Source organism: Scomber scombrus, chromosome 16 (genome assembly GCF_963691925.1).
Source record: "Scomber scombrus chromosome 16, fScoSco1.1, whole genome shotgun sequence".
NCBI classification, from domain to species: domain Eukaryota; kingdom Metazoa; phylum Chordata; class Actinopteri; order Scombriformes; family Scombridae; genus Scomber; species Scomber scombrus.
The window spans coordinates 11074740-11101704 of record NC_084985.1 but is presented as its reverse complement, the minus strand read 5'-3'; the positions used below and the strand labels follow the sequence as shown (position 1 = coordinate 11101704).

At 38.4% G+C, this 26965-nt stretch overlaps 2 protein-coding genes across 3 annotated transcripts; both read right to left on the bottom strand.

The window, feature by feature from the left end:
* Nucleotides 1-227: 227 nt before the first annotated feature.
* Nucleotides 228-14521, bottom strand: lypla2 (lysophospholipase 2). 2 transcript variants are annotated; one of them, XM_062436004.1, is made up of 10 exons: nucleotides 14485-14521; nucleotides 9066-9213; nucleotides 6531-6562; nucleotides 5958-6023; nucleotides 5624-5671; nucleotides 5402-5472; nucleotides 3862-3935; nucleotides 3632-3733; nucleotides 2287-2457; nucleotides 228-1252 (listed from the first exon to the last, which is right to left on the bottom strand). In XM_062436004.1, the coding sequence occupies exons 2-10, from the start codon at nucleotides 9141-9143 to the stop codon at nucleotides 1202-1204; spliced, it is 693 nt and encodes a 230-aa protein (XP_062291988.1). In that variant the 5' UTR covers nucleotides 9144-9213; nucleotides 14485-14521; the 3' UTR covers nucleotides 228-1201. The 2 variants fall into 2 exon arrangements, with proteins under 2 accessions (XP_062291988.1, XP_062291989.1); XM_062436005.1 differs by having other exon boundaries at nucleotides 9066-9158; nucleotides 14485-14493.
* Nucleotides 14522-17481: 2960 nt separating this feature from the next.
* Nucleotides 17482-26065, bottom strand: pithd1 (PITH (C-terminal proteasome-interacting domain of thioredoxin-like) domain containing 1). Its single transcript, XM_062436373.1, has 6 exons — nucleotides 25768-26065; nucleotides 24064-24107; nucleotides 22331-22408; nucleotides 20478-20582; nucleotides 19719-19827; nucleotides 17482-17934 (listed from the first exon to the last, which is right to left on the bottom strand). The coding sequence occupies exons 1-6, from the start codon at nucleotides 25963-25965 to the stop codon at nucleotides 17833-17835; spliced, it is 636 nt and encodes a 211-aa protein (XP_062292357.1). The 5' UTR covers nucleotides 25966-26065; the 3' UTR covers nucleotides 17482-17832.
* Nucleotides 26066-26965: the final 900 nt, after the last annotated feature.

Here is a 26965-nt window from a genome sequence, read left to right as displayed (position 1 = left end):
AACCATTAAAAATGAACAGGGACTTGGTGAAGAGGAAGACATTTATGGGCTGGCTGCTGCGGACACAGGAGCACTTCAGTGAGAAAAATGTTTTCGGTGGGAGGAACAGTGAAAAGACTTGTGGTGTGCAGTCTGTGCGGGTCTGCAACCATCTGGAGTGATGCATTATTTCATGCATCTCATACAGTTAGTCATTCACCTTTAAGCCTACAATCTTATTTAAAAAAAAAAAAGAAAAGAAATCAACTGAGGTACTTTTACATAAAGAATCACATAATCAAAGCAGAAAGAAACTACTAACATGCAGGTGTGGTAGTTTTTGAAATAAACAGCGCAGGGTAGCAAAAATATCGATTGATACGTTTTATTTCAATTGGATTTTATTCATATAATGCAGCAAATTTTAATCACACTCATTTAAAAAAGAGAAGAAAGGCTCCTGTAGAAATTTCATTAAAAAGGAGCCTTCGTAGATTACTGATGCAAGACCAGGACAGGCTGCATTGTTCTGTCATGGGGTGGTAGGTAGTGTGGTGGATGTGTTGATGGGGAAACCAGCTGCTCCAGTTCTGAAACCACCTAAAAACCAGCGCTCACTGCACCTGAGCAAGACTGTGTGGGATCACACCACGCTAACTCTACTGGAGTTATACGGTCAGTATGGTCACAAACAGAATCAGGTAGGGTGTATTTCTTACAAACTGAAACAGCAATGCAAGAGGGAGAGGCGTGGCAGTGGAAGCAACGGAGGATGTGACAGCTGAAGGAAGGGAAAGATGAAACAAAATGAGGTAAAAATGGAGTAAAAGTGGGATCAGGATGGAGGCGACAGACAGGTTTTAAATAAATCCAAAGGGAATGTTCTGTGTGAGTCAGTGTTTCTCCCTCCGAAGGCTAAGACTTGTAAGTGCTAGCACTTAATTATGTTGTTATCAAATCAGTGTGTGACAGATCTGTTTTCAGTTTGAGTGTCGTTAGCTTGGACTGCATGAGAAGCAGATGTTTTTTTTAGAAGTGTGGATCCAATCTTTACCGTGAAAATGTGAGTGCGTGTTCATGCGTGTGTTTGTTATCTTGTCAATGTGTGTGGAAGAAGGGGGGGTGCTCATGGCTGTTTCCTTTGGGAGAATGGCAGATTGGAGGGGGGAGAGGGGGGTGAGAGGTCAGTGTCTCAGGGGGTCACAGTAGGGATGAGGTGAGGTCAGATCCGGGGCAAATACTTCTTAATAAATTCCTTTACAGCCTCCATCTCCTGCAGGAGAGAAAAAAATTATGTTGGTACAGTGGACAAAAAAAATGGATCAATGTTGTCTTATCAGTTATAGAAAGTACCAAAATACTGAGCCTGCATTAAAAAGAAAATAACTGTTTGTCTACAAAATTAAGGGGAGAAAACAGTTACATTTTTAAGATGATCTTAAGTAAGGAAAGTCTAGTTGTTGAGTTGAAAGTGGGAGGAATTATTTCAGCCGTTCAAGTTTCTAGAAATCAAAAGTCAGTTCACTTTCTGCAGATAGATGAATGGCAGGTGAAGCACTTTCAAGTCGCGTGTAGGCATGATAATAATAAAAAACTTCAACTTTTCTTCAAGTTATGACATGAAATTTACAGAAAAAGAGGAAATAATTAAACAGCAAATAAAACCAAACACAGATATCATTAAACATGGGGTTTAATAAAGTAAAATAAAAATAATAGTGGCAAGAGTGGGATGATAAAGTGCATTAAACATTAATTAATGCTTTACTATAAAAGTATGTTTTAAGATGAGTTTAAAAGACACTGAAGATGTAGCCTGTCTGATCTCAGTAGGCAGAGCTTTTAGTGTCATCCATCACATCACAAAGAACAGAAAAATCGTGACTTCTTAAGTATAAAGTTGCCCAGGCATTAACACAAAGTACTGATACATTATCCAGGAGACTCCTGGGCTTCGATGTTGAGGAACATCGAGCAGAGCCTGAAAACTTTAAAGGGGAATTTACATTGTGGCAAATACTTCTGGAACAAGGAGTTCCATCTATTCTCACTATATTTCAACATTTAAAACTGTGTTAAGCAATATTTTTGATATGAACACTAAATCGAATTAACTCTTTAATGACGTTTGATTCAAAAAATATCTTAATGCAGCTTTAATTATGATGAGAGTATGTGTTTGTTTGTATTCATTTCGAAAAACTGAATCCTGGTGGATAAAATTAGGACTTTACATTGATCAACAGGAGAAAAAAAAACTTTAATATGAATCCAAATATACATAAACACACTCAGTGGTAAGGTTACCTGAGGACAGGAGGAGTGAGGGACCCCTGGGTAGGTTTTGAAGGTAATCAGCTGAGGGTTGACTATTGATTTGAGTTTTTCTGCCGTCATGGCACCAAATTGCACTGGGATCATGTTGTCCATCTCACCGTGGCACTGCAAGATGGGGATATTCTTGTGGCCGCTTGATGCCTGCAGAGCAGAGACGACATAGACTGTGACTGTGGTCAACACTAAGAAAGATTTTCAGAGTTTTCATCCCCAATACAACAATATCTATGGTGGATAGTTCCAGGAAAGCTCATCTTTTGGAAAACAATGACAGAAATGACAACTTTATGTCACCTATAATCCTGGATACAATAAATGCTGTATTTATTTACCAGATGTAATCATAAAACAGTAATTGATTTGTCTGGTTAACAAATACGACTACTACATCAAATCAGTGCTATTCCGCTTATCTTGACAACAGAAACAGAGAAGTATAATACAGACGATGATTAAATAATGTGTACAGTGTTAAAACTGTGTCTAAATACACAGTCTTAAAGTGATAATGGAGGTAAGGTGGAGACAGAACGGAGGTTTTACCAGCAGAGTAACCACACTGTCAGATGTTGGCTGTGACAGACAGTTTTTAAAGTTTGTCAACTGAAGGAGAGGAAGGAGAAAGAAATATTTCTCCTTTTTACTTGGTTAAGCAATTAGTGTGGACAGAGACCCTCATGAAAATCAACTTTTTAAAAAAAAAAAACAATTTTTTACATGCGAACAGTGTTTTTGGTTTTAGCCGATTTGGGTGTGGAAGTAATCTTAAAGCCCTCCTCTCAGAAATATTTCAGGACTTTTGAAAACACTCTGCTTTGAATGACTTTTTGTCTTTTATGTTTTTTGTTAGAAATAATTTATATGACATTGAAAATCCTGAATCTATGCATATACAAATACTTTTCATTTCAGAAGTTTAACTGCTGGACACAAGATGTCTCCAACTTCACTGAAAGGTCTATTTTTGAGTGTTTGTGCACTGAGGTTCCCACATCACGCTTGTGTAAGTTGCATACTGAACCACGGCTGGCTTCAAACTAAACGTGATGTCATAAATCATGCTCATGTATTAAACTCAAATTTAAGGTGAACACCAAGAAAACAAACAGCACATACATCATTCTGCACAGTGAAGCTCAGTTGTCAAAAACACATTATTCACCACCTCAGGCAACGTGATATGAAAAAGTTTAAAGTCATTTACAGCGAGGAACTACTTCAGTATAGAAATTAAAGGCAGTCCATCTAATACATAAAAAAGTTGGAATTAAGGAGGCAGAAGAACCATAAAACTTGTAAAAAAGTGTGACTCTACCGATGGGAAACTCCTGTGAAGTGGTAGCCAGCAACTGAGAGCCACAACACCAGCCAACTGATGCTGGCAGGTCAAGGCGGTGTACAAGGACAAGGCCCCACCCTGAGGAGAGACAAAGAGATAGAGAAAAAAAAGAGGAAAATAAGTTTATTATATGCATTAACAAGCATTTTCTAATATACTGTGCTGCAAATATGAACATCAAAGAAAACTAAGATGTGAATTTGTACCTGAGAGAAGCCACCGAGTATTATACGGTGTGGGGGGATGCCGTTTTTAGCCTCATGTTCGATGATGGCGTTGACTGCAGGAAAACAACAAGGATTATGTATTATTCAATGGAAGTAATCCACATAATGCAGATTGTTAAATAAACTGCAGATGTTATGAATTCGGGGGGGGGGGGGGGGGTGTACCTACATGCTAATTTGGCCTGGTGAATGGAGGCAAGACAAATTTCTGTCATACTATATAAGCCAGGTTTTTTTTTTTAACCAGTTTTAGCTTCTCTCCATTTAACTTCCTGTTACTTTCAGGACTGATTTCTATATTCATAGGGGTTGTTATGCCCTCTGACCACTGGGAGGAGCCTCAGATCTTCAAAAAATTTCTGGCAGTTTCAGGGTCAGTGCTGAAAACTAAACGCCAAAAGAAATTTGTTTGTGCAAAGGGTTAGGGTATCAGGATGAAGAGTCTGCCGGCCCAGAGAGGGGCTAGACGTAATACTCATTCAAATAAGGGGAAACACTTTCATGGTGTTACTACTGAGTTTTGCACAGCAGGTGAATTTCTATATTAAAATGGTGTGATGGTGGGTTGTGGGTTTCAGAAAAAGCCGCACCTTTCCAAAGTTGGGAAGGTGTTTGAGAAAGAGGATTTCAGACACAGTTTGACATTCCAACAAGCACTTTGTTTTGAACATACTGATGCTGTAACACCTTCATAACCTGGATTGCACCCTTTTTCAAGATCAAAAACTAAGCCCACGTTCAGACTGGCTTCAGCACTTTGAGAAAAATGTCCTTCACTTATTTGAGTGTCGCACCAACACAAAGGGCCACAATGTAATTCAGCATCTTTTCTCCCGTGCCAATAAAATAAGTTCAAGCGCACATTCCTCGTAGATTCCTTATCACGTAAACGGTGTGATGCTACTGTTTATCTCCCAAACGTGGCAATGAAAAATAAAGTAATTGCTGCTGTAATAACTTTGCAGTGTTGAGAAATCCTGTCCCAGAGTTTTATAATTTGCTGTATACAAACTTATGTATCTGTTATTCAAACTGGACTTCCTGGATTGTTTTTCATGGCTCACATATGCCTGAAGCAACACAACAATGCAGCCCCTTGAAAAAAGTTTGCTTATTTGCTTCTGCATACCACCTTACCTGGTCTGATGTTATCTGAAGCTAATTTATGTCAAATTTTAACATATATAATATTTTTCTCCTCCTTACAAAGTTGATAATTTAGAGGTACAACATCTTCATCTTTCAGTGGTTAGACTGGTCGGACTGGGCTCTACTAGGAGAGACAGAAATCTGTTTTTCAGAGGATCTTTCTGGCGTGCTTTCCTTCATCTGCTAATCAACAGCAGAGTGTGACAGGAAACAGGAGGGGAAGTGTGGAGTAACATGTGATGAAAGTCCCTAGCCAGAATCTAACTGGAACAGACCTTTCAAGCTGATATATTTGAGCATCGCAGCCACTACAGGCAGCACTGATGTACAGAAAATACAGAAATACCATTCTATGACATTAAACACTCACTGCTGTCTGCTGCCTTCTTGATTCCAGGTTCGTCTTCTGGGGAGTCAGGCCTGAGACCCATGAGGTCAAACCTGCACACATGCAGAGGCCAGTGTGTAAGGAAATCAATAGATATAATCACAGTATTGTCACTGAAAATATGGGAGCCTATTGTGGTTTCCAGGGAAACAATAGCATCCAGTGTTGAGCTAAAAGGCTGTCTCTTTCATCACGCCAACTCACCACGCGGGCATCATCATCTTCATGTTGAGAGTGACGGGGATCGGGGGCCTGCAGGGGGTGGGGGGAGGGAGGGACAGAAACGAGAACATTACAGTCACCAGCAGCCAGCAGCTGAATGTGAGTGAAATGATTTATTCGCTCTGCCAAACAGGATCTGAGATAAACTACTGAGTTCAAGCTGCTTTTGCATTCTGGACTAAAAACAAACAAACAAAAAAGCTATTAGTTTTTTACTGCACAAAGAATAAAGATGTTAGTTCTCCTTCCTGCTGATAAGTGACAGTCATGGAAGCATAAAATATGACAGACGGATGAGAGAGGAAAAATGACTTACGCGTGGGGGCAGATGAACTTGACGTGCGGCAGCTGGATCTGCGTCAAAGTGTCTGCCCACCCATGCCTGACAGAAAACACAGAAAGCACTCCTTTGTTTCTAATCCAGTTTCAGCAGAATTACTGATACACAGAGCATCACTCCCAGATGTATTACAGCTTAGTGCAATGCAGTATACAGTATCATAGTGGCTCGTTACGAATGTCTGTGTCTGAGATACACTTAAACAGAAAAACACTCACAAAAGGCCATTTTATTTATATGCACTGACACAGCATGTTAATTTCAGAACTAAACCAAGTACCAAACATTTCATTAAAGTGAGTCATCCGAAACAAAGTACTTATTTAAGTACTTGTAAAATGAGTCATTCATGGAGTTGCAAGCAGTGTATCATCAATGTGGGCATAAATTATCCCATTTACACTTTGTACATTTTGAGCCATATTTCCACATATTACCTATTTAACTTTTTAATTCCATCTTTTATTATTTCTATCTCCCTACATTACGCTCAAAGTCTTTCACTGAAGACTGAATGCTCTCACATGCAGAGATTACAACATCACTCACCCTGAGTCTCCCAAACCATGAAGGAAGATCACCTGTAACACATAAAAACAGCAGGTAAGACTTTCAGAAGTTATAACTCAATCACAGATACATTGGTGTTGGCATATATGGTGTCCTATATATATATATATATATATATATATGTTAAAGGCAGAATGTTATGTATATTTGATCCTTTTTCATAATTGAAGTTTCATATAGGTATGCGTACATGTTTTTTCTTTCTGTTTTTTTTTAAGGTATTTATAATTAAATTATCAGTGAAGTTTACTGTTTCAGTGCACTTATTTCATTTTATATTAAGTTTATTGTTAAACTGTAAAATGCCTCCATTACATATCTTTCTCACAAGTGTTTGATAACCACAATTGAAAGATCATTGCATGTATTGATATCAGATTTTCTTTTACTAACTAATATCAGTATCGGCATCAGCCCCAAAAATCCTTTATCAGCCAGGCTCTATAAATATTCATGCTAAACCCAAAATAACTGGGAACATATCTTAACATTTCCATCCAAATCCAGATACAAAGACATTTAGATGTTCCTGATATTGATTGATTACACAGGAGACGTTAGATGCTGAAGGGAGGAAACTTGTGATCTCCCTGTGAGCAGTACAGTATGTTCATATCCATCTTGAACTTTACAGATGACAAGAAAAAAAAAGAACAAAAAAAGAACCTTCTTCTGAACTTTCAGCCAATTTATCAGATTACACACCATGTACTACTGGTAAGTGCGTGTACTTGTTCCAAAACACAGAAAAACAGGCACCAATCTCTCATTCTTGCCAAAATAAGCGCTCAAAGCCAGTTTGCACACACGCTACTCCCCTGCAGAGAAACTATGACAGGGAATAAAAACAATTTAGAGCCCTGGCAACACACAGCCTGTTGGCTTGAAATCAAAGATTCGGCTGTCTTCACCGAGATCAGAAAACTTTTCTTCCATGTAAGGTTGGAGACGTGGTTCAGAGCTGGATCCGGTGACAGTTTGCTTTGATTCTGGTGTTTAACAAATCTCTTAACTGTACCTGACGACGGCTCAATGAAAGACAAGTTTAATTTGTACACACAGCTCCAGCTGAGCATCGACACAATGTGCCAGGTGCAGCTACAGGTGTGACTGCTCATTACGAAGGAATAATGGACGTCCGACTTGTAATATGGCAGAAATCAATAATACGATTATCATATGGATCTCTAATATATTGGTCAAGATTGAATATGGCAGAAAATGTTCTTTTTAGGATGAAATCTGTGATCATTGCTTTTAAATGCCCAATCTGCAAATTTGTGAACAAATACATTTCAGGTATATGTGAAAAAACAGATCAAAATAAAATAGTGTACAAATTTCTGTCAAAAAAAAAAACAGAAAGCAGTGATGGCCATGGAGAATACCCCTTTTCATACCATTAGGGGCATTTTTAAAGCATCATTTTAGAACATACATTTCAAACAGTGATTTTCAACACGACTGATATCTCATATATAGCAGTGTTATAGTGTTATCTATACATTAAAACATACATTTCAGGTCTGTCTTATGTTAGTTTGCTTTTGAGTTATGGATTGCTCTTTTAACTAAGGGCTGGGTATTTACTATTTATTTGGTTTTTGAAATGTTTCACAGCTCTTGCCAATATGATATCAGATTTTAGTACAAATACCAAAATGAATTCTTGGAATCTGAAACCTCTCTGCCAGATGTCACTAAATCTTACACACTGGTCCTTTAAATAAAGAACGAGCTGATTAATGAATGAGTCAACAAGATAACGAATCTGAGCGAACATTAGATACTAGCTTTAACTACTTGACAGAGTGTTAGAGACACATTTACAATCTGTGTCAGGTTTGATATAAAGCCCTTGGTGATGGTAAATGTGATGTCAAACATTACTCTGTAAACATTTTTCACACCTGAATTTGTCATTTTAAGACACCAAATTTAGTTATTTAGACAAAAATCAAATCAGTATCACATGAACAATGTCAATCATACTGCTCTTCCTCATCAGATGTCTCATTTTCTCTAAAAAAAACCCCATTAAATTTAAAGTAGTAGTTGCAGATTCATTTACATTCATCAGTTAATCGTGGCAGCGGTAGTATCACAATATTATCAAAAGGAGTGTCTGCTAAAAGAGGCAAACAATAAGACAGGTTTAAACACAAATGAAGGGATTAAAACTTCAGTGCACTCCTTTGGATAAATGAAAAGTCTCTGAGAAAAGGCGTGTCTGGCTTCTTAAAGTGCTTTTCCTGAAAGAAATCAGCTGTAGCCAAAGTAAAGGACATCACTGTATTTTAGTTGTGATATCGCTTTGTAATATCAAGCACAACCGGGCAGTGATCCAGGTCGACATACCATCAGCAAAACACATGTTTGATACCAACAGCTGACTCTTTGGAAATGTCCTTGAGCCAAACATTCACACCCCACCCATTATGAATACAAAGCATCAGTAACATACAAAGATAAGGAAGTAAAAAGTGTGTCTGTGTGTCCTGTTGTCTAACTCACCGCTGCGGTCTCCTTCTCTCCCCCAGGCACCGTCACGGCCTCAGCGAGCAGCGGCACAGACATGTTGTTGCCACACATACACTGTAAGAGGTGCTGGAGTCAGAGAGGACAGAGAAACCGGAGGTCAGCTGACTGCAGATCGGAGAGTCTGGAAGTACATATTATTGTTATTATTAAGTACATAATATGTTATCATGTGAATTTGGGCGCAAAAATAAAGAGCTTTAAACCACAAGACGATTCACATGGCAGATAAAACTGGAGCTCAAACTTTACATCTTTGAATCCTGCATTTTTGTATTGAGAGCGTGCTCCTCGAAGGCAGTGTGTGCGTGATGTATGTTTTTAAAACTACAAAGAGACATCAGCATACACAAATAATCCACCAGGCTACTTTTCTGCTAATGAATCAGCTCCAGGCTTTAGAGTCATTTGATTACATCACATTAAATTAGAGAAGATTGTTTTCTGGTTTCTGGAGCTGCAGGACAAGCGGACTGTGCAAGCTCAATAAATCACTCAGGGACAAATGTTCCTTTAAATTTTGAAAAACAGATTTTTTTTAAAGTACATTTGTAGTTTGTTTTTATTTACTCACTAAAATCTGTCTAATCAGCGTCCTCCGACTGTCCAGCTGCCAAAAGTCCAGATGACAGAAGATAAAAAATTTTAATAAGCTCATCTGAGTTGCATTTAATTATAACAGCTCAGAGCAGCGAGCGCTGTGTTGAATTTTTATGCCCCGTGTTTCTACTGTCAGGCTTCATACAGACCGCCGTACGCTCCGATTGGGCGAGGCTGTTGTACTGTAGATGTTCATAAGTGGAAGGGGGAGGGGGGCATTTCCTGTGCATCTCAAGTATATAAAAATCATTTAATCTATATTTTTAGTAACAGTTAATATTCTCATTAAGTGGCATGACAATTAAACATCAATAAAAGGCTGTCAAGAGCTCTTTTTTTTGTAGAGACTATTTTCATTAACGGCCTTCATCATTTCCAGTTTAAAAAAACCTTTGTATCAATCGACTAAATGATTAATGGACTAATCTGAACTCTAGCTACCAATATTATGAAAATCATGATTCTCATAATGAATTTAAATACGTTTTTGCGTTTACAACCCCCAACTTCTTGTGTCCCCCGCCCCTATGAAACCAAACCTGCACCCTTAAAGCAGAATAACTCAAATGTTGTTTTTTTTTTTAAATGACTTAATAAAAAAATGAAGGGGCTGCAGTCTTTCTAAAAAGTCAAAAATCAAATGTTAGATCATCAGGATCTGTTCAAATTCTGAACCAGGTGGATCTTATTAAAAACAGGGGTCAGCAGTGGGATCTGTCGTGTGGTTTAGGAGGCCTAAACGTTGTTTTGACATCAGCGATGACAAAGAACAGCTCCGGCTGGTTATCAGTGCGGCCATTCAGCCGTCAGACAGGAACAACAGAGCTGGACACGCCGCGTCTACACACAAACACATAATGAACCTGCTGCTGGACCTCGGTCATGAGGTATGTGTTTGTGTGTGTCGGCCGGGCAGGTTTCTGTAGTCAGCAAGTGACGAGACTCATTAACTAAATGAAACACACACCCGCCCTCCCTCCCTCGCTCCCTCCACCCTTTCACTGTATCTGGTAAATCCGCTGCAAACATCCATCCTGAAGCACAGTGAGGCAGCCACCAATAACAGATCAGGTTGATTTTTTACAGTAAAGTCGGGGCAGTAAAAGCTCATTAATGCCCTTTGACTTTTCTGGTGATGTGGGGCAACAGTAGGGGAGACGAGACAGGACAGGCGGTCTCACAGTGAGCTGCCTGATTGGTGAAATAAGCTGTGAGGAGACGGGGGAAATGTCTGAAACACAAAGGTTAATGTGTAAACCTTGAGCGGGATTATACTCGGTGTTAAAATTCCACTGCCGTTATGAGTGAGCGGCTAAACGCTGCACGGTTCGGCCTGTGGCCTCATGTGTTTGCTCTCTGGCTGGTGACAAATTATCACTTGAAGGTCATATCCGCAGTTAAAACACAAGGAAGTAGAGGGTGCACTGGAGTGATTTAGGAGTTCAAAATGTGGACAAAAGGAGTTTGTTTTCGCCCTGCACGCTGACCTTTGATAAATGAGTAATAGCTGAATAATACCTGGACAAAGTTAAACACTGAAAAACAATCTGGTGCAACGTTTTGGGGATTTATTTAAGCATTAAAACTTTGTCAGGAGGACGATTTCTTACATGCATTTTCTACCAGTTTAAGCTGAGAAACACCCCGCAGTCTTATTCTGCTTTAAAAGGTCAGGTTCACCATTTTTCAAACGTGTCTTAAAACAACAGATGAACACTGGAAGAGGTTTCCTCGCTGTAATCATTCCTCCTGCTCATACTGGCTGTTATATTAAGAGGATATCTGCCACATTTAGTCTTTTTATTATCAAATTACCTCTTTGTGCTTCCCTGCTGAGCTACGGTGGAAGTATAGTAACAAAAAGAGGGACTTTGACACAAAAAATACTGAAACTGTATGATATCTACTTGATTTGCCACATTTACCTCCATCACTTACACTGTAAATGCATTATCTAGGGATCTTCTTGTGGCTAGTATGAACAGGAGGGATGATTACAGCAAGAAACCTGTTTTAATAGTCGTTCGTTGGGTTTAAAACACAAAAAACCCTTTGAAGCAAATGACAGGTACAAAATGTGACTCAGGAAATGATTAAGATGTGCATCACAAGACCTGCATTCATTTTGTAAGTCTAATTCAGTGTAGGCAGCAAATTCTTTTACCAAATGTAATTTAGCTGCTCTCAAGAAAAAAGAAGAGAAAAAAAAGGGAACACACAGATCCGGAGAGACACTGTGACTAAAAGCAGAGAGCACAAGTGAAAATAAAGAGATAATAAGAAAAGACGCAGAGGAGCGCAGGAACGTTGGACAATCTGTTCAGAAAAAAAAGTAGGACAAGCTCTCTAAAAGTGGTAACATATGCAAAGAGGCGATTAATCACTTTTATAACCCCCCTCTCTTTTCTTTTTTTTCTTTCACCTGTTATTGTTCAGCAGATTCACAATGATCCACAACCCGGAGCACCAGCATAAAGCACAGTGTGGGTTTTCAATGCTCGCTCTAAGAAACAATGGCTCACTCTCTACGCTTCTGGAGGAGGCTGGTGGTTAAAAATAGTGTCACGCTGTGCACAAGCGAGTCGAGTCCAATTCAGGTTGGACCTGAAAAACAACTGAAAATAGGGCTCGTTCCAATTTACTAATTCACTTTAATTTAATCTATCACGTAATGTAATTTTCTGGCCACATACATCCTCTGTCGGTGCTGCTAAAACGGACGCAGCAGCAACCTGCATATTTACGTTCCCTTGATTTTTTCCAACTTTCATCTACAGCGAAGCCTTCAAAAGTCACTGTTACATTTTGCAGATACAGCAGATTAATACTAATACTGTGATTTAAAACTGGACGTCCTCTTGGATTTTGGTAATGGAGATATCGTCAACGCTTCTCCTGGTGGCTGTAACTAACTATTATTTCTATTATCTATAAATAAATATTTCATTTATTAATTAGTCAGAAAAAACTGACTGCCTAAAACCCAAAAGATATGTAGTTTAAAAAGCTTTAGTTTTGAGTAGAACAAAGAGAGCAAGAAAGCAGTGGTTTAAAGGGACTAAGTACTTTACTCAAATCTGGTACTTAAGTAATTTGTACTTTGAGTATTTTCATTTGATGCTACTTTATATTTCCACTCCACTACATTTCAGAGGGAAATGTTGTACTTTCCACTGCACTACAGTTTTCAGAGAGCTTTAGTTACTTTTCAGATGAAGATTTGACACAATGGATAATATAACAAGCTTTTAAAATACAACACATTGTTAAAGATGAAACCAGTGGTTTCCAACCGTTTTAACTTTTGACATCTTAAAAAAAGCAGTGTGTAGTCAGGTTACATTTCAGATGTCTATGAGTTGTTAACAGCTCCACCAAATAGTGATGTTCCCTCTAAACTTCTCACATTGTTTCTTTTCATTTCAATAAATGTTTAGATGAAAGAAATCTAAAAACAGATTTGTGTATCGGAATTTGTTTCTTCCTCTTTTGTCTCACATTAATCATCTCACGGCCCCTAACATTTATCTTGTGACCCTTTAGAGGTGCCTGAACCCCTAGGTTGGGAACCACTGGTCTAAACTAACTAACTGTATATAAAGTAGTGTAAACTAGCTCCACATCCAGCAGCTACAACAGTAACATCTATGTCTAATTATGTCATATATAATAATATATCAGTCAGAGGGACCAAACCACTACTTTTACTGTAATACTTTAACTACATTTAGCTACTAATACATGTGTAGTTTTACTGAAGCCAGATTTTTCATGCAAAACTTTTTACTTTAAATTGACTATTTTTAAATTGCTGCATTGGTGCTTCACAACTTGAGTAAAGGATCTGAGCACTTCTTCCACTTAAAGCAAGCAAGCAAGAAAGGAAGATGCCGCTTTTATGTTGCAGCCAACTTAAAGCACATCACGAGTCTCCATCCTGCATGACTCCAATTACATTAAAGTCAAACAAAAAAACGAAAGAAAGAAGTGCTGCAGTCTGTCAAACACACAAACAGCGGGCTGCTACACTCAGACTGCTCTCTGCTTAATGGCTACGGACGGCTGGCAAACAACGGGATAATATGCGGCAGTGAGTGGCAGGCATCCCCTCCTCCTCCTCCTCTTCCTCACACCATACACCAGCAGCTAACCTTGCTCTCCGCCTGCTGATGGAGGTTAATGGCTCGCCTGTTAAAACACACTGCAGTCAAATGGCACCGATAGCTTTACAATAAATGAATAAAGGAGAGGAAAGCGGCTATGGAAAAGGAAGGGAAGACAATGAATGGTTGAATGTGTTATCATCATCTTCCTCATCCTCAGTATAGTGAAGGCATTCAGTGTGTAAAACCCAAAGAGACAGACTGACCGCATCTCAAACGTTGGGGTTTTAATCCCGGTTTAGCTCGACACACACACACACACACACACACACACACACACACACACACACACACACACACACACACACACACACACACACACACACACACACACACACACACACACACACACACACACACACACACACACCGGAGCTAGCGTTAGTAGTAACGTCGGAGCTGCTAGCTACCGTCTCATTAACTGTATTGTCTTCTGCCGGTGTGTCCCCCTCTCTCTTTCGCCGGCCTCAAGCTAAAGACATGAGCCGAATTAAACCCTCAAACCCCTCCAATTGTTTAGGTGACTCCTTTAGCGACGAACAGACACCGAGAGGAGTCACTTTGGAGCGCGATAAAGTGGTTAAAAAATGACAAATCGCGGCCCGCTAGCTCAAACAGATTCATACACTCACCGCTTGCTGTCCCAGTTCACGACGGAACGGAACTTCCGCTACTGTCCGCACACAGGAGGGGGAGGAGGGGTGCGGGGGGGGGCGTAATGACGTCACCTCAAGGCCACGCCCACTATAGATCTACATAGTTTGTTGTTTTATTAGCTAAATAAGATAAATAAATAAGTAAATAAATTGATCTTTAATCCGAGATTGATTTTTTTCCCTTTTTTTAAATTTGTTTTTGTTTGTTTGTTTCTTTGGTTGCTGTTTCTTGTTGTTTTGTCTACCATTTATTTGTGCTTTTTTTCTTGATGAATTTGAATGTCGACACTGTTGTGATGACCTTGCTAATTGCTTGCTTAATTGCTATATTAGTAATCTTATTTATTTTTAATTACTACTTTTACGCAAGAAAAATTTCAGACCTGTATGACAATAAAGTATCTATCTACTTATTGTGTTGTACTCACTGGGTGATACACTTAATCACATAAAAAGAAAAGGATTAACATTGCTGTGCGATAGGAGATTTAAGTGCAGAATGCATGAAATGATAGTGATGACAATAAATAAAGTAAGAAAAAAATAATAAATAATCTTTTTTGGGCCAAGTATATATTTACACATACAAGGGATTTGACTCAGGTTAAGTGGCTCTCAATCTCCAGAGATAAACACAAGCATTGGATGACTGTATACAGGTGAAACAGCTTTTAATGTGGACTGTAAACAGGATTTTCTTGTAAACCGTGCAAAGAAGTGAAGGAGACAAAAGACATTTATAATCAAATATACTCAGTATTAGGCGGTAGAAAATTACTATGAAGTTAAAAGACTATATGTCCATTGTATGTCACTTTATACTAAGAGGGAAATATTAATATTTCAGGGGAAAATATTGTAAATCTTTCCTCTAATACATTTATTTAATTGTAGTTACTTTTCAGACTAAGATTCTTTCATAAATGCATAGGAAACATAAGATTAGTACAGATATGAGATGAATGTATGCATTGCTGTGTACAAAAAATATGCATCAATATGATCCAATAATGTAATAATGTAACATTGATGGGGTGACATTTTACCTGTTTGGCTGAAATTTTGCAGTTCTACATAAAGTGCATTGTGTTGCTAATACTTCTGTAGCTTACGTTTACATAAGTTAATTATTTGAATACTTGCTGTCTATATACAGTATATGATATATAAAATAATAGATTATCAATACCTAAGACAGCTGTACATTTATTAAAAGACTTATTCTATAATTGTGAATTTTTATTTACCTTTACAAAATTCATTTAGGTTACAACATATACTTTAGAAACAACTTTGTTTTTTAATGTTCCCACCTCAAAAATCTATAATTAATTTAACTATGATAACAAATTATACCTTGTCTACTCAAATTTCAGTGTTCGTTTTTCATTTTGATTTATTGAGACAAAGTCCTTGAAGTTTTACTGACAGTAACCAGTGAAGTCAACTGTTTGAAACACATGGATATTGTAATGCTAACTGTAATGTAACTGTAGTTTATACAGTAGTTTATGTTGCATTTTCATTTCATTTGTGGTACTGACAGCATTGAAAATGTAATTTATGACTTCTGTAGATTATCCAGAGTTACTGGGACACACTGTTACTGATTTTTCATTTGTAAACACAATGTGCAGCAAAGCCGTCAACATATCTATATAAAGTTGAGGATTCTTATTAAATATAGCAGCCTTCTTGGAGAGCTCCAACAACCTATTTTCTAAACCCTCCAACCGTGCAGTCTTCAATACTGAGCTCACACATTCTCGTAAAAGCGCTCGCAGGCTGCCACATACTGCATGATGTCATACTGCATTACTAATGCAAAGAAATCAAAAATGACATAACCCCTTTGTCGGGAAAAAATGGGAAAGTGAGGAGGTGACGAGAAGCTTTTCAGAGTGAGTGAGTTAATACAATCAAGTATTGGCTCAAAAGCTTTGGAAAATGACCATGTGGATGAGAATGTGACATGTTTGTATTTAAGTGTTACTGCAGAGGAATAAAGAGCGGACCTCTACTGCAGGAGACTTTGGACTTGGGCCAAGCACTCGTCTCAAATTATATTAATTCTTTAACTTCACTCTCTTCATCTAGAAAACGTTCATTTTCCCTGAATGTTAGCACATTTATTTAATTAACTGTATCAATTCATAGAGCACTATGGGTATGGAAACCATCCCAGGTCCTGCTCAGACTGAACATCAATCACACAGTGAACCACTAGGTGGCAGAAGACATTCAGCAGACGTCAATGGACAATATGCTGGTTTTACAAAAGGCAAATGATTAAATGATATTTGCGTAAAAAAACATTAATTTATCTTTTTCTGCAGATATTTGTGACGATGTTGTTGTGTGCTACTGAAAGATCCTGAAGCCCATCTGCACGTCTTTCTAGAATATTTTATTGGAAGCTGTTAAACAGGAGTGGAAATGCAGGCAAATGTTTGATTTCTTTCAATTCATTTAAGAATCAAATTGATTTATAACTGTTCAGGATTGTATCTCAGGACAAGGCTAACAGAGTTACAGCTTATTTTAAAACTCAATTAGCTAAAAATGTACAAATGTAATGCAATATGCTCTGTGTTGCACTTCAAAACCACAGACGTGCTTTATTAGTCTTCTACACATAAACGGTGGCTTCATTTATAGTTGATTGAAATTACTGCTAGGCATCAACAGAACATTTCCTTTGGACTAGCACCTATTTGTGTTTGTAAAACAAATCTGTTCTGGTCAAATGAGCTCAAGATGTGTAATTAAAACACAGTAAAATCCAGTTATTAGTGGGTTCAATACACTACATAACAGCACCATGCACTGTTCAAATAGCATAGTGCAACCATGGCTTAATGCTTTGTTCATATGAGAAGCAGATTATGCATCCAGAGTTTAAACATGACAACCAAGACAAGTCTTGAGTTAAATTGATCAAAAAGTACAATTGTTTAGTTTGATTTTCAGCTGTCAGTGTTTTATTTTAGCTTTATTGCAGAGGTGGGTATCTTTGACATGAATCAGAGTATACAGGTTATACTGATAACAACAGACTTTATCTGAGTGTCAAATGTTTCATGCATTTATTAAGCTTTTTGCCGACATTCTTCAAGCCTTCACTCTTTATTGCCACAGAAAAACAGCAACAACGTGGCACTTCCAGACACATCTGAAGCTCTCTGGTCTTCAGATTTCAGTGCTCAGTCCCGGTTGAGCTCGACCAACCTGCCAGTACGCAGCGTTGAACTCATCTTTGACTTTTTCGACTCGTGTCAATGTATCAAACCTCTCCTCCTCTTCCTCCCGACTCTCTGAAGCTTTTCAGGAAATGAAGTTGGTTTGCGGGATGATGCTCTCCACCTTGTGATCTGCAGGGTTTGCTGATGCCTCGTAGTTACAGATCGTCACTTCATGTCTGTGAGCCTTGAAAAGGACAAAGAGAACACACGTTGACCTCCTGCAAGGGTGAGCATTAATCGATACAGTGTTTCTGGTTCAAAACGAGGACATTCACAGAGGGGCACAGCTGAGGAAGTTGCTCTACATTCAAGAAAGGTCATGAGTTTAAACTTAAAATTTTGTATATTTGTGTAATCAAACACAAAGGAAGACAAGCAGCACTATTATGAAGTACTAGGGCGACAACTAATGGTTATTGGCACTAAAATGTACATAAAATAACAATTCAACATTTTTAAATAGCTTTTTTTAGTCGGACAACAGTCCAAAACACAAAGATATTCAGTTCAGTATCACATAACACAAAGATAAGCAGCAAATCCTCACAATTGAGAAACTTGAACCACAACATTTTTGGCATATTACTTAATTCAATGGTGGTTTTTCAAATAATTCAAAATAGTTTTCTCAGCTCTAGATAATATTGTGTGAGCTCATGGCCGGCACATTGCTCCTGTGACACTATATGATGTAACAGGATGTACACAATATGATCTAAATAACATTTTGTCAGTTTTAATGCCTCAACAGAGTACATCACCAACTTTTCCTCCATGCTTCTCCCAGATGAGTAAATCTATTTAGATTTTTATCAACTGGCTAAACTAACCATAAAATGAGCCACAAAAAACTATATTTAAATAACATTATCAAAAACATTAATTTCATATTTATTTGCACGAGTTTAAGTTTTGTAAATTAGCCAGAGTTTTAAGACAAAAGGTCACAACGTTGTCCCAGTATATTAACAGTTGACTTGAGATCAAGACAGACTTCTTAACATTTGGAATTTGATCATCCCCTGTTTGTCTTGTTTCACTGTCTATAATCTGTCCATTGTGTACTTTAAATATATACAGTTCCAGTCAAAGGTTTGGACATACTTTCTCATTCAAGGAAATGGGAAAGTTTGTACAAAAACTTTTAAAATCGGACTTTTCATAGCATCAGAGCAGCCTTGTTTATACATTCTTCCTAAAAACCAAACAGATTCTTTTAAATTTTACTCTACTTAAATGTTTTGTCCCTCTGGTTAAGCACAGTTCCCTGTAACAGCTTAACGCCTCCCCATTTTGGGAACCACTACGAGTGACTCTCCACCCAAATACTCCATCCAGTCTCAAGCTGATGTAAATCATCTCAAATAAAACAGTTTTCACTGGTTCTGCAGAGAAAACCCGAGGCATCAAGCTTCAGGAACTAAACTCTGAGACATAAAAAGATTAAAAGCTCTTAAATAAGCCTCAGAAATCTGTGAAAATTATAATGGAGCGAATGAACTGGAGTGAAAAATGGAACAAACTGATCCTCTGAAGCAGACGATGAGTCGCATGGCTGTGAGGCCGCGGGCGTAAAAAACGGCAATTTTGAGCCGTGGGACGACGTGGCTTGATGCAACTATTTCAGAATAATGTAAAAGATGTCATGTTTTGATTCTTTCACGTAAAGAAATGGATATCAGCATGGTACCAAGTGACAAACATGCTTTTGAAGATGAAAGGGAAACTGAGTTACACCAGAGCGATAAGACATTATTTTGTTGCATCTTTCATCCCGAGGGCAAGAAATTCCTCCCCAAAATATTGTCTCTTTTCATTTAATAATGATATGAATCCTGGTTAAGTCTGCACACATACAAAACATATGTGAGAGATATTTTTGTAATGTTACTCATGTTATTAAGGCATTTAGACGAAGAGAATAAGAGATGCTTCGGCACACTGGTGGCGTTTAAAGTTCAGACTGACCTCTGAGTATTCTCCTCTGAGGCCGATGTAGTAGACCCGGGTGCTCTCTTCTCCAAAGTTCTTGGAGATGTGGATGGAGAGGTGCTGAACGCTGGAGAAACGAGCAATCCTGGAAATCATGAAAGAAAAAGAGACACTTAAGGAAAAGAGAAATCCAAACATACTCAAAACACTCTGTACGTGAGAAATAACTGTAATCTTCAAAACCAGGATGGAGTCGTCGCGCTGCGTTTAGAAGGCTGATAGGAAGTTAAAACAGTGATGGTAGATTGTGAGTGTGTGTGTGTGTAAATGTTAAGCTAACAGAAAGATAAACAGATTCGGTTTCATTTGTCTTTAAAACGCTTCTTTGACCAGATTATATTTCACAGTTGTTGAGCGTCCAGGCTGTGAAAATGATCCAGATTATCTTGTCTACATCTCTTGTGTGGGCAAATTTAAAAGCCTTAAAAATATGACACAATGTTTCTACAGTAAAGTGAGCATCTACTTTAACTCCTTAATACAATTTATTACAGATGACATTTGTAACAGATGTGTGGTTTGGGATGGTGACAGAGCCCTGATGTGTATGTCTCAGATGTCTCTTATTAACACTTGTGCCTTTAAAACGTGTTAAACGTCTGTCTGACATCCTGAACGTCTTCGTCCTCGTAGTATGAGCTGGTCAGCAGTGAGCTGGGTGCAGCTGTCAGCTTCAGCCCAGCGGCCACACTGAATCACACTGAAATTAAACAGGACTCCTGCTTGTGTTCTCACTTGGTTGGGTACTCCAGCTCAGCACGAGGGTCTCTGTTGAGTCTGAAGGCTTGTTCGGGTTCTCTGCCGGTGTCGTCGAAGGACATCTGAGGGATGTTCTTGTACCTAATAAACCAAAATCGAGAAGAGTTAAGAGAGAAGTTTAAATTGATGAAATTACCTTTCTCTGGTGAGGGAAAGGGTGGGAGTACTATAATCTATAGTCTATTTTTATTCATATAGCCCAATATATCACACATTGTGAATTTGCATTTGGGGTCTTTACAATCTGTACAGCAATACAACATCCTCTATCCTTAAGACCCTCGTTCTAAATAAGGAAATTCTCTCCCCCCAAAAAACTCTTTAACACGGAAAAAATAGAAGAAACTTCAGGAAGAGCAAAAGAGGAAGGATCTCTCTTCCAGGACAGACAGACGAGAAATAGATGTTTACGTATGTACGTCTTGGGGAGTACAAGTGCATATATGAAAAAGTAGTATAAAGAATTTATGGCTGTAGAGGAAGCTGCAGGATGTCTAAATAACTGCTTCATGTGATGTCACTTTAGTCATCGTCGGCCAGAGCTGAAAATATTTGAAAAAGAAAAAAATCTGGGGATGTGGAGTGAGAAAGCAGTAAGCTTCTCATCATCAGCCTTTAGTAGCGATTAGCCGTACACACACTGGACAATTGAGTGAATTGTGAAGAATGTGTCAATTAAAAAAAAAAGAAAAAGTGCTGCTTCAGTTTTGATCCTGTTTTTTCTCCACTGAGAGCCTGACAGGAGAGCAGCGATACATCAGTGGAGGACTCTTGCCTCACTGAACTAAAGATCTCTGTGTGATAACAGTGATCCTGCAGGTATAAATCACCTGACACTGTGCCAGATGGGTCTAAAAACGTCTTGGTGGTGACCCGTGTCTGACTGTCAGATATCAGTTACTACACCTGGTGGATAGTAGTAGATCTACATCGTAAATAGGATAAAAGTGCTCTGGCTCTCTTGGTTTTAAGATGCAACAAAAAGAAGCAGTGGCTGTTACAATGGGACTGTTGTTTTTTGTTGTGGTTGTTGTTATTATTACTTGATTATAAGATGGGACGTTACAGATATATAAATACCAATGTGATATCTAAGTGTTGTTTTTTCTTTGTATTTCAATGTGCTTCTCTCCTGTCCTTTCTCTCTCTCCTCTTTACCCCCCCCCCCCCCCCCCTCCTCCTCTCAACCCCAACTGGTCGAGGCAGATGACCGCTCACTTTGAGCCTGGTTCTGCCTGAGGTTTCTTCCCGTTAAAAGGGAGTTTTAGCTTGCCACTGTCACCAAGTGCTTGTGGGAATGTTGGGTCTCTTTAAATTCAATTAAAGACCTGCTCTATTTGTAAAGTGCCTTGAGATGACTTTTGTTGTGATTTGGTGCTATATAAATAAAGATTGATTGATTGATATATAAGTTTGTATTTTTTATCTTTTAAGTTTTTATATATTGTGCTCATAATTTACATTTTCATAGTTTTTTAAATTTTAATTTTCAACTCTGTTTAATTACCTATGGTGACCAGAAGGGGGCGCAAAGTACTGTGCAACTGACTGGTCTCTGCATGTGTAACAATAAAGGTTTAATTTTGATTTCAACACATTTCTCTCACACCTCTTTTATCTGAGATTACACAAAGTCACACAGTGATTTTGACTTTCTACCTTGCCAACTGGAAAAACGTTGTCTCATGATCCTCAGGTGACATGATGAATTGCAATGGAGACAATCAATTTATAGGAGCAACATTTTTACATACGGTTGTGTGCTTTGAGATGTCAAATCTGCATGACCTCCCTGACCCCTGATCAAAGAGGCAGCGTCAGACACTCACAGTCTTATCTCAGCTGGATGAGAGTCGTCGTCTTCTCCAGAGATGATGATGCCTTTCAACTTCACACTGCCTGTAAAACTGAAAGAGATGACACAGAGTTTCTTTGCTATCTTTGACAAAAACGGGGCGAAATCACAGAGACGAGACGCCAACAGGACAAAAAAATAGGTCGCTGTGAAAGGCAAGTAAGCAGAAGCTGTAATGAGAGATGAACGCAGAGATGTGAAAACTAAAAATGAAATTAGAACCTGAATCGCTTTGGTCTGTAATTACAGACGAACTAAAAGAGCTCATCTCAGTATTAATAACAACCTTTATATAGAAACACATTTTTGGGTAAAATACAAGTTAACACAGATTCACTGTATGTTGCCATCCAAATATACTTTAAATCAGTAAAACAAAAAACATCTATATTCCAGCACACCACAGCATCCTATGATTTACATTTTTAATTAGCAGATTTCATTAAAAACAAAAAAGGACTGAACTAAGCATTTGGGTTTTTGTTTCTATGACAACAATATCTTGACACCACTAACCGCAGCTGTATGATAGACTAGTATCGCCCCTCTCATTATCGGTTTTCATCATCTATTTGTTATTCTTGTTCTTCTTTGACATTGTTTTTCCACCATGAGCACCAACCAAAGGACACACAGTCTAATAGTCTAATATATGATTGGTTGCCCGACGGTTGGTTGACGACATCAGCGTTTCTCTGAAAAGCTCATAGATTTTTAAGTAAAAGCCCTGGAGCAGCCGCACAAAACTCTGAAAAAAAGACGCTGGTTGGAGCACATTTTCTATTGGTGGCCACATACAATTGAAAGCAATTGGGAAAAAAGGCAATGGAGCTCAGGAAAAAATGCATCATGTACATTCAGCCGTGTACACGTTGCTATAACAGTAAGACTTTTGCCAACGTCACTCAGATAAAAAGTACAAAATTAAAGAGTGTGTTAATAGTGAAGTATGTCTACATGTCATCTATATGCTGAAGTGTCCACATGGTTTTACATATGTGGGTCAAACGGATCATAATCCAAAATTGAGAACAGCTGAACATAAAGAGGCTATAATAAATGAAAACATGGATTATACTATTGCAAGGTACTACAAAAAAAGAAAACATGATTCTCCTGCCTCTTAAATTCACAGGGACAATTCTATTTGTGGCAATATCATAAATGAGTCATTGAAAAGGGAAGCACATTGGATATAACTCTTGCCACCTGGGTTGAATGAGGCATTAGACTGGATTCCTTTTTTGTTACTTGTTTCTCTGTCTGCAGGAAACCTCGTACGTAGGTGAAGTTGAGCCACTAAACCCCTACTGGCACAAGCATCCTTCCCTTCACATTAAGCGTCATATTGTGCACCTGTTTAACAATATATGCCAAAAATACCAAAACATGAATTCTTTGACATGACGTGTGCTTACGTAGGCTTGAACCAATTTCTCCCAATAATATCCTGACATCCACCCATCGATCAATCTTCAATTTCTAATAGCACTGAGTTGAAATTCATTATGACTCGCCCACTTTTCAATGTTCAAATCAACGTCCACCAATCGTTACTTCCTGTTCGTCTGTCCTGTTTCACATGGAAACACATCAAAATACTAAAGCTAGATACTCTCAATATGCTGTTCATGCAAGAGAATAGATGAAGTTTAAAGCTAATCATGACGATGACTGTGATGATGATGTTGGATTTTTAGTACTCACGGGATGTTGAACAGCAGCTCTTCATCTGCGTCGCTCTCGACAAACTAGGAAGAAAGGCAAACACGTGACTTCTTTCATTCTTTATTTTTCTGATTCCTACAACAGTTTTTTTTTTTAGCGATCATATCTGATAATCTACACTGAGTATTGTTGGATGTTTTTTGCTTGACCAACTGAATTATCAGGATATCAGTTTTAAGCTTTGACATGTTGGCCACTTACCTGCTACAATAGGGTCTAAAAAGCTTTTTCTGTGTATTTTTAGAGATATAATCCAGTGTGGGTATATTTATAGCATTACGATGGCATAATCATGTATGTTTATGGGGTGTACAAAAATATTAGGAACACTTGTCAATATAATGCACTACAGTACACGACCACCACCCACTATGACCATGGTAATAAACATAAAGTAGAATTCCAACTATGGCAATAAAAACTGAAGGCTATGCTTTGTAAGAGTAACATTTATAGCAGAGCTGCAGGGATGCACCGATCCAACTTTTTCAGTCCTAATACTGATACCCATACCTCGGCTTTGGGTATCAGCCGATCCTGATTAATAAGCTGTATGCCTCACTCTTTGGAAGAGACTGGGATCATGACTTTATGTGCAGGGCAAAATCAGGCTTAACTTAAACATTGATTTCCTAACTCTGTAAAACAAAATGTAAAAAATTGATTTATTAAAATAATGGTATCCAATAACATATTGGCCCATTGTCACCAACACCTGATGCAGCTATTTGAGATAGTATTGGATCAACATCCGACATCAGTATCAGTACTGGTGCATCTCTACAGAGCTGTTGTATTGGATTGCACAGGTATCCCTAATAAAGTGCTTGATTGTATTAGTAAAGATTGAATGTATCAAGTGCATTGCTTTAAACTACGATGTAGCTAACCATTATTTTCATTACTGATTAATCTGTAGATTACTTTCTTGATTCATTGATTAGTTTTTCAGTCTATAAAATGTTAGAGAATGGTGAATAATGTTGATCAATTTTTTCCAAAAGCCCATATGACATCCTCAAATGTCTTTTTTAAAAATCCTGAACAGTCCACAACCAAACATATTCAGTTTACTATCATAGCGGACTAAATACTCACATTTCGTGAGCTGGAATCAGAGAATTTTGCAGTTTTCTTCTTTAAAAATGACTCAAGAGTGTAAATCGATTATCAAAATAGTTGGCAACCAATCAATTAATTGCTGCAGCTCTACGTCAGTTTAATCATTTGACTTTGTGGCACATCATGATATAAATCGGTGTATGAAAATAATCAACACCAATATTACTTAGTGTTACTATTTATTTATTTTTACTACTATTGTCTTTTATTGCTTGTGTACTTATTATTTATTGTGCTTTATTCTTTCTATTGAAGCTCTTTCTGCTGCAATAATGTATATTTCCCCACCGTGGGACTAATAAAGGAGTATCTTATCTTAATTTAAAAATACTGCCCAGCCCAAATTAGTAAAATAAATTACATGCAGAGATTAAACCAAGAGTTAATTTAAATAGTAACATCATCAGTGTTAATAAAGTCTGTTAGTTGTTTTGTTTGTTTGTTTTTGTAACTGCGCAGTGAGGCACCGCATGCAGAGACACTCCCCGCAGACCTGCACCCTCACTCGGGGGGGTAGACCGAGGGTAACTGACCGGTCAAGAGGCTCTGGAACACGGTTACCTTGTCCCGCTGGTTCCGCTCCTCCCACGGTTTGAATACCAGCTTTCCGTCTCCGTCCCTGCTCTCGTTCAGACACTGCAGCTTCTCCAGGTCGATGCGCTGGTACAGTCCGTACTCCAGGCCCCTCTCGGCGGGTTCGTGCTCGCCCGCGCACCCGCAGCCGTGCCCGTGCCCGTGACCGTGGCCGTGCCCGGACATCGTGGAGCTAAACACGCCGCTTTTCCGTCAACACACACAATCCGGAGGATGGAAACGGCGGCCGCTCTGCCTGCTCTGTGTTTTTCCTCAAAGTGAAATGAGATCAGCAACTTTCCACTTCGTCAAGAGCCCCAAAAATACCGAGACAATCACTTCCGGTTTGAGTTTTTCAAAATAATGGACATGGTCGCCGTGACGTCACCCACTGCTTTTTGACGCCTCGATTGTTGCATTTTTGACCGACGTCATTATTGAATTTTGGAGCCAGTAGTAAAAATATTTGGACATGAAGATGATTTCTTTAATATAGTTCATTTTTAGTCTGCGAATTTAACTTAGGCTGACCCCCAACATACTCTGCCTGCTCTGATCGGCTAGTAATCATTGCCTTCATTGATTGGATTGATTAGGTTTAGGCCTGAGGAGTGAGATTAGTTAGGGTTAGGGTAAGAATGTCAAGGTAAATGTGGCAGAAACAACCTTCAGTTATGGCCAGTCTTCACAACTTGTATGTTCAATTAAAAACAAAAAAAACTTCAAGAGTCATAAATACACTGAGTCAAGCAGAGTTCAATGCAATATTAGATTTACTGTGCATAATACAAGTAAACTTGGGCTGGTCCGCAGACCAGATACCGAATAACACTGAATCTGTGACTTGCATTCTTTTATACCCATCTGAGGTGGAGCTTATCTGCCGTGACCCTGACCGTTCTCTCACACATTATGCCAACTATGGACTTGAGTCTTGAACGTTTTACAAGAGCCTTAGTACATTCATGGCTTGAATATGCTGCCAAAAAATTTAGCGTTACTTGAGCACGCTGCAAAAAGTCAACTGTTACCTGCCATGCTGGCCTCACATCAATGCCCCTCGTGACAACATCATTTTGTATTGTTGGTATTTTTTTTTGTATAATTGTGAAATAATGATTATGCAGATAGTTAATTTCCATAGAGAATGATTATATGACCTGATAAATACTATATTGATAATATC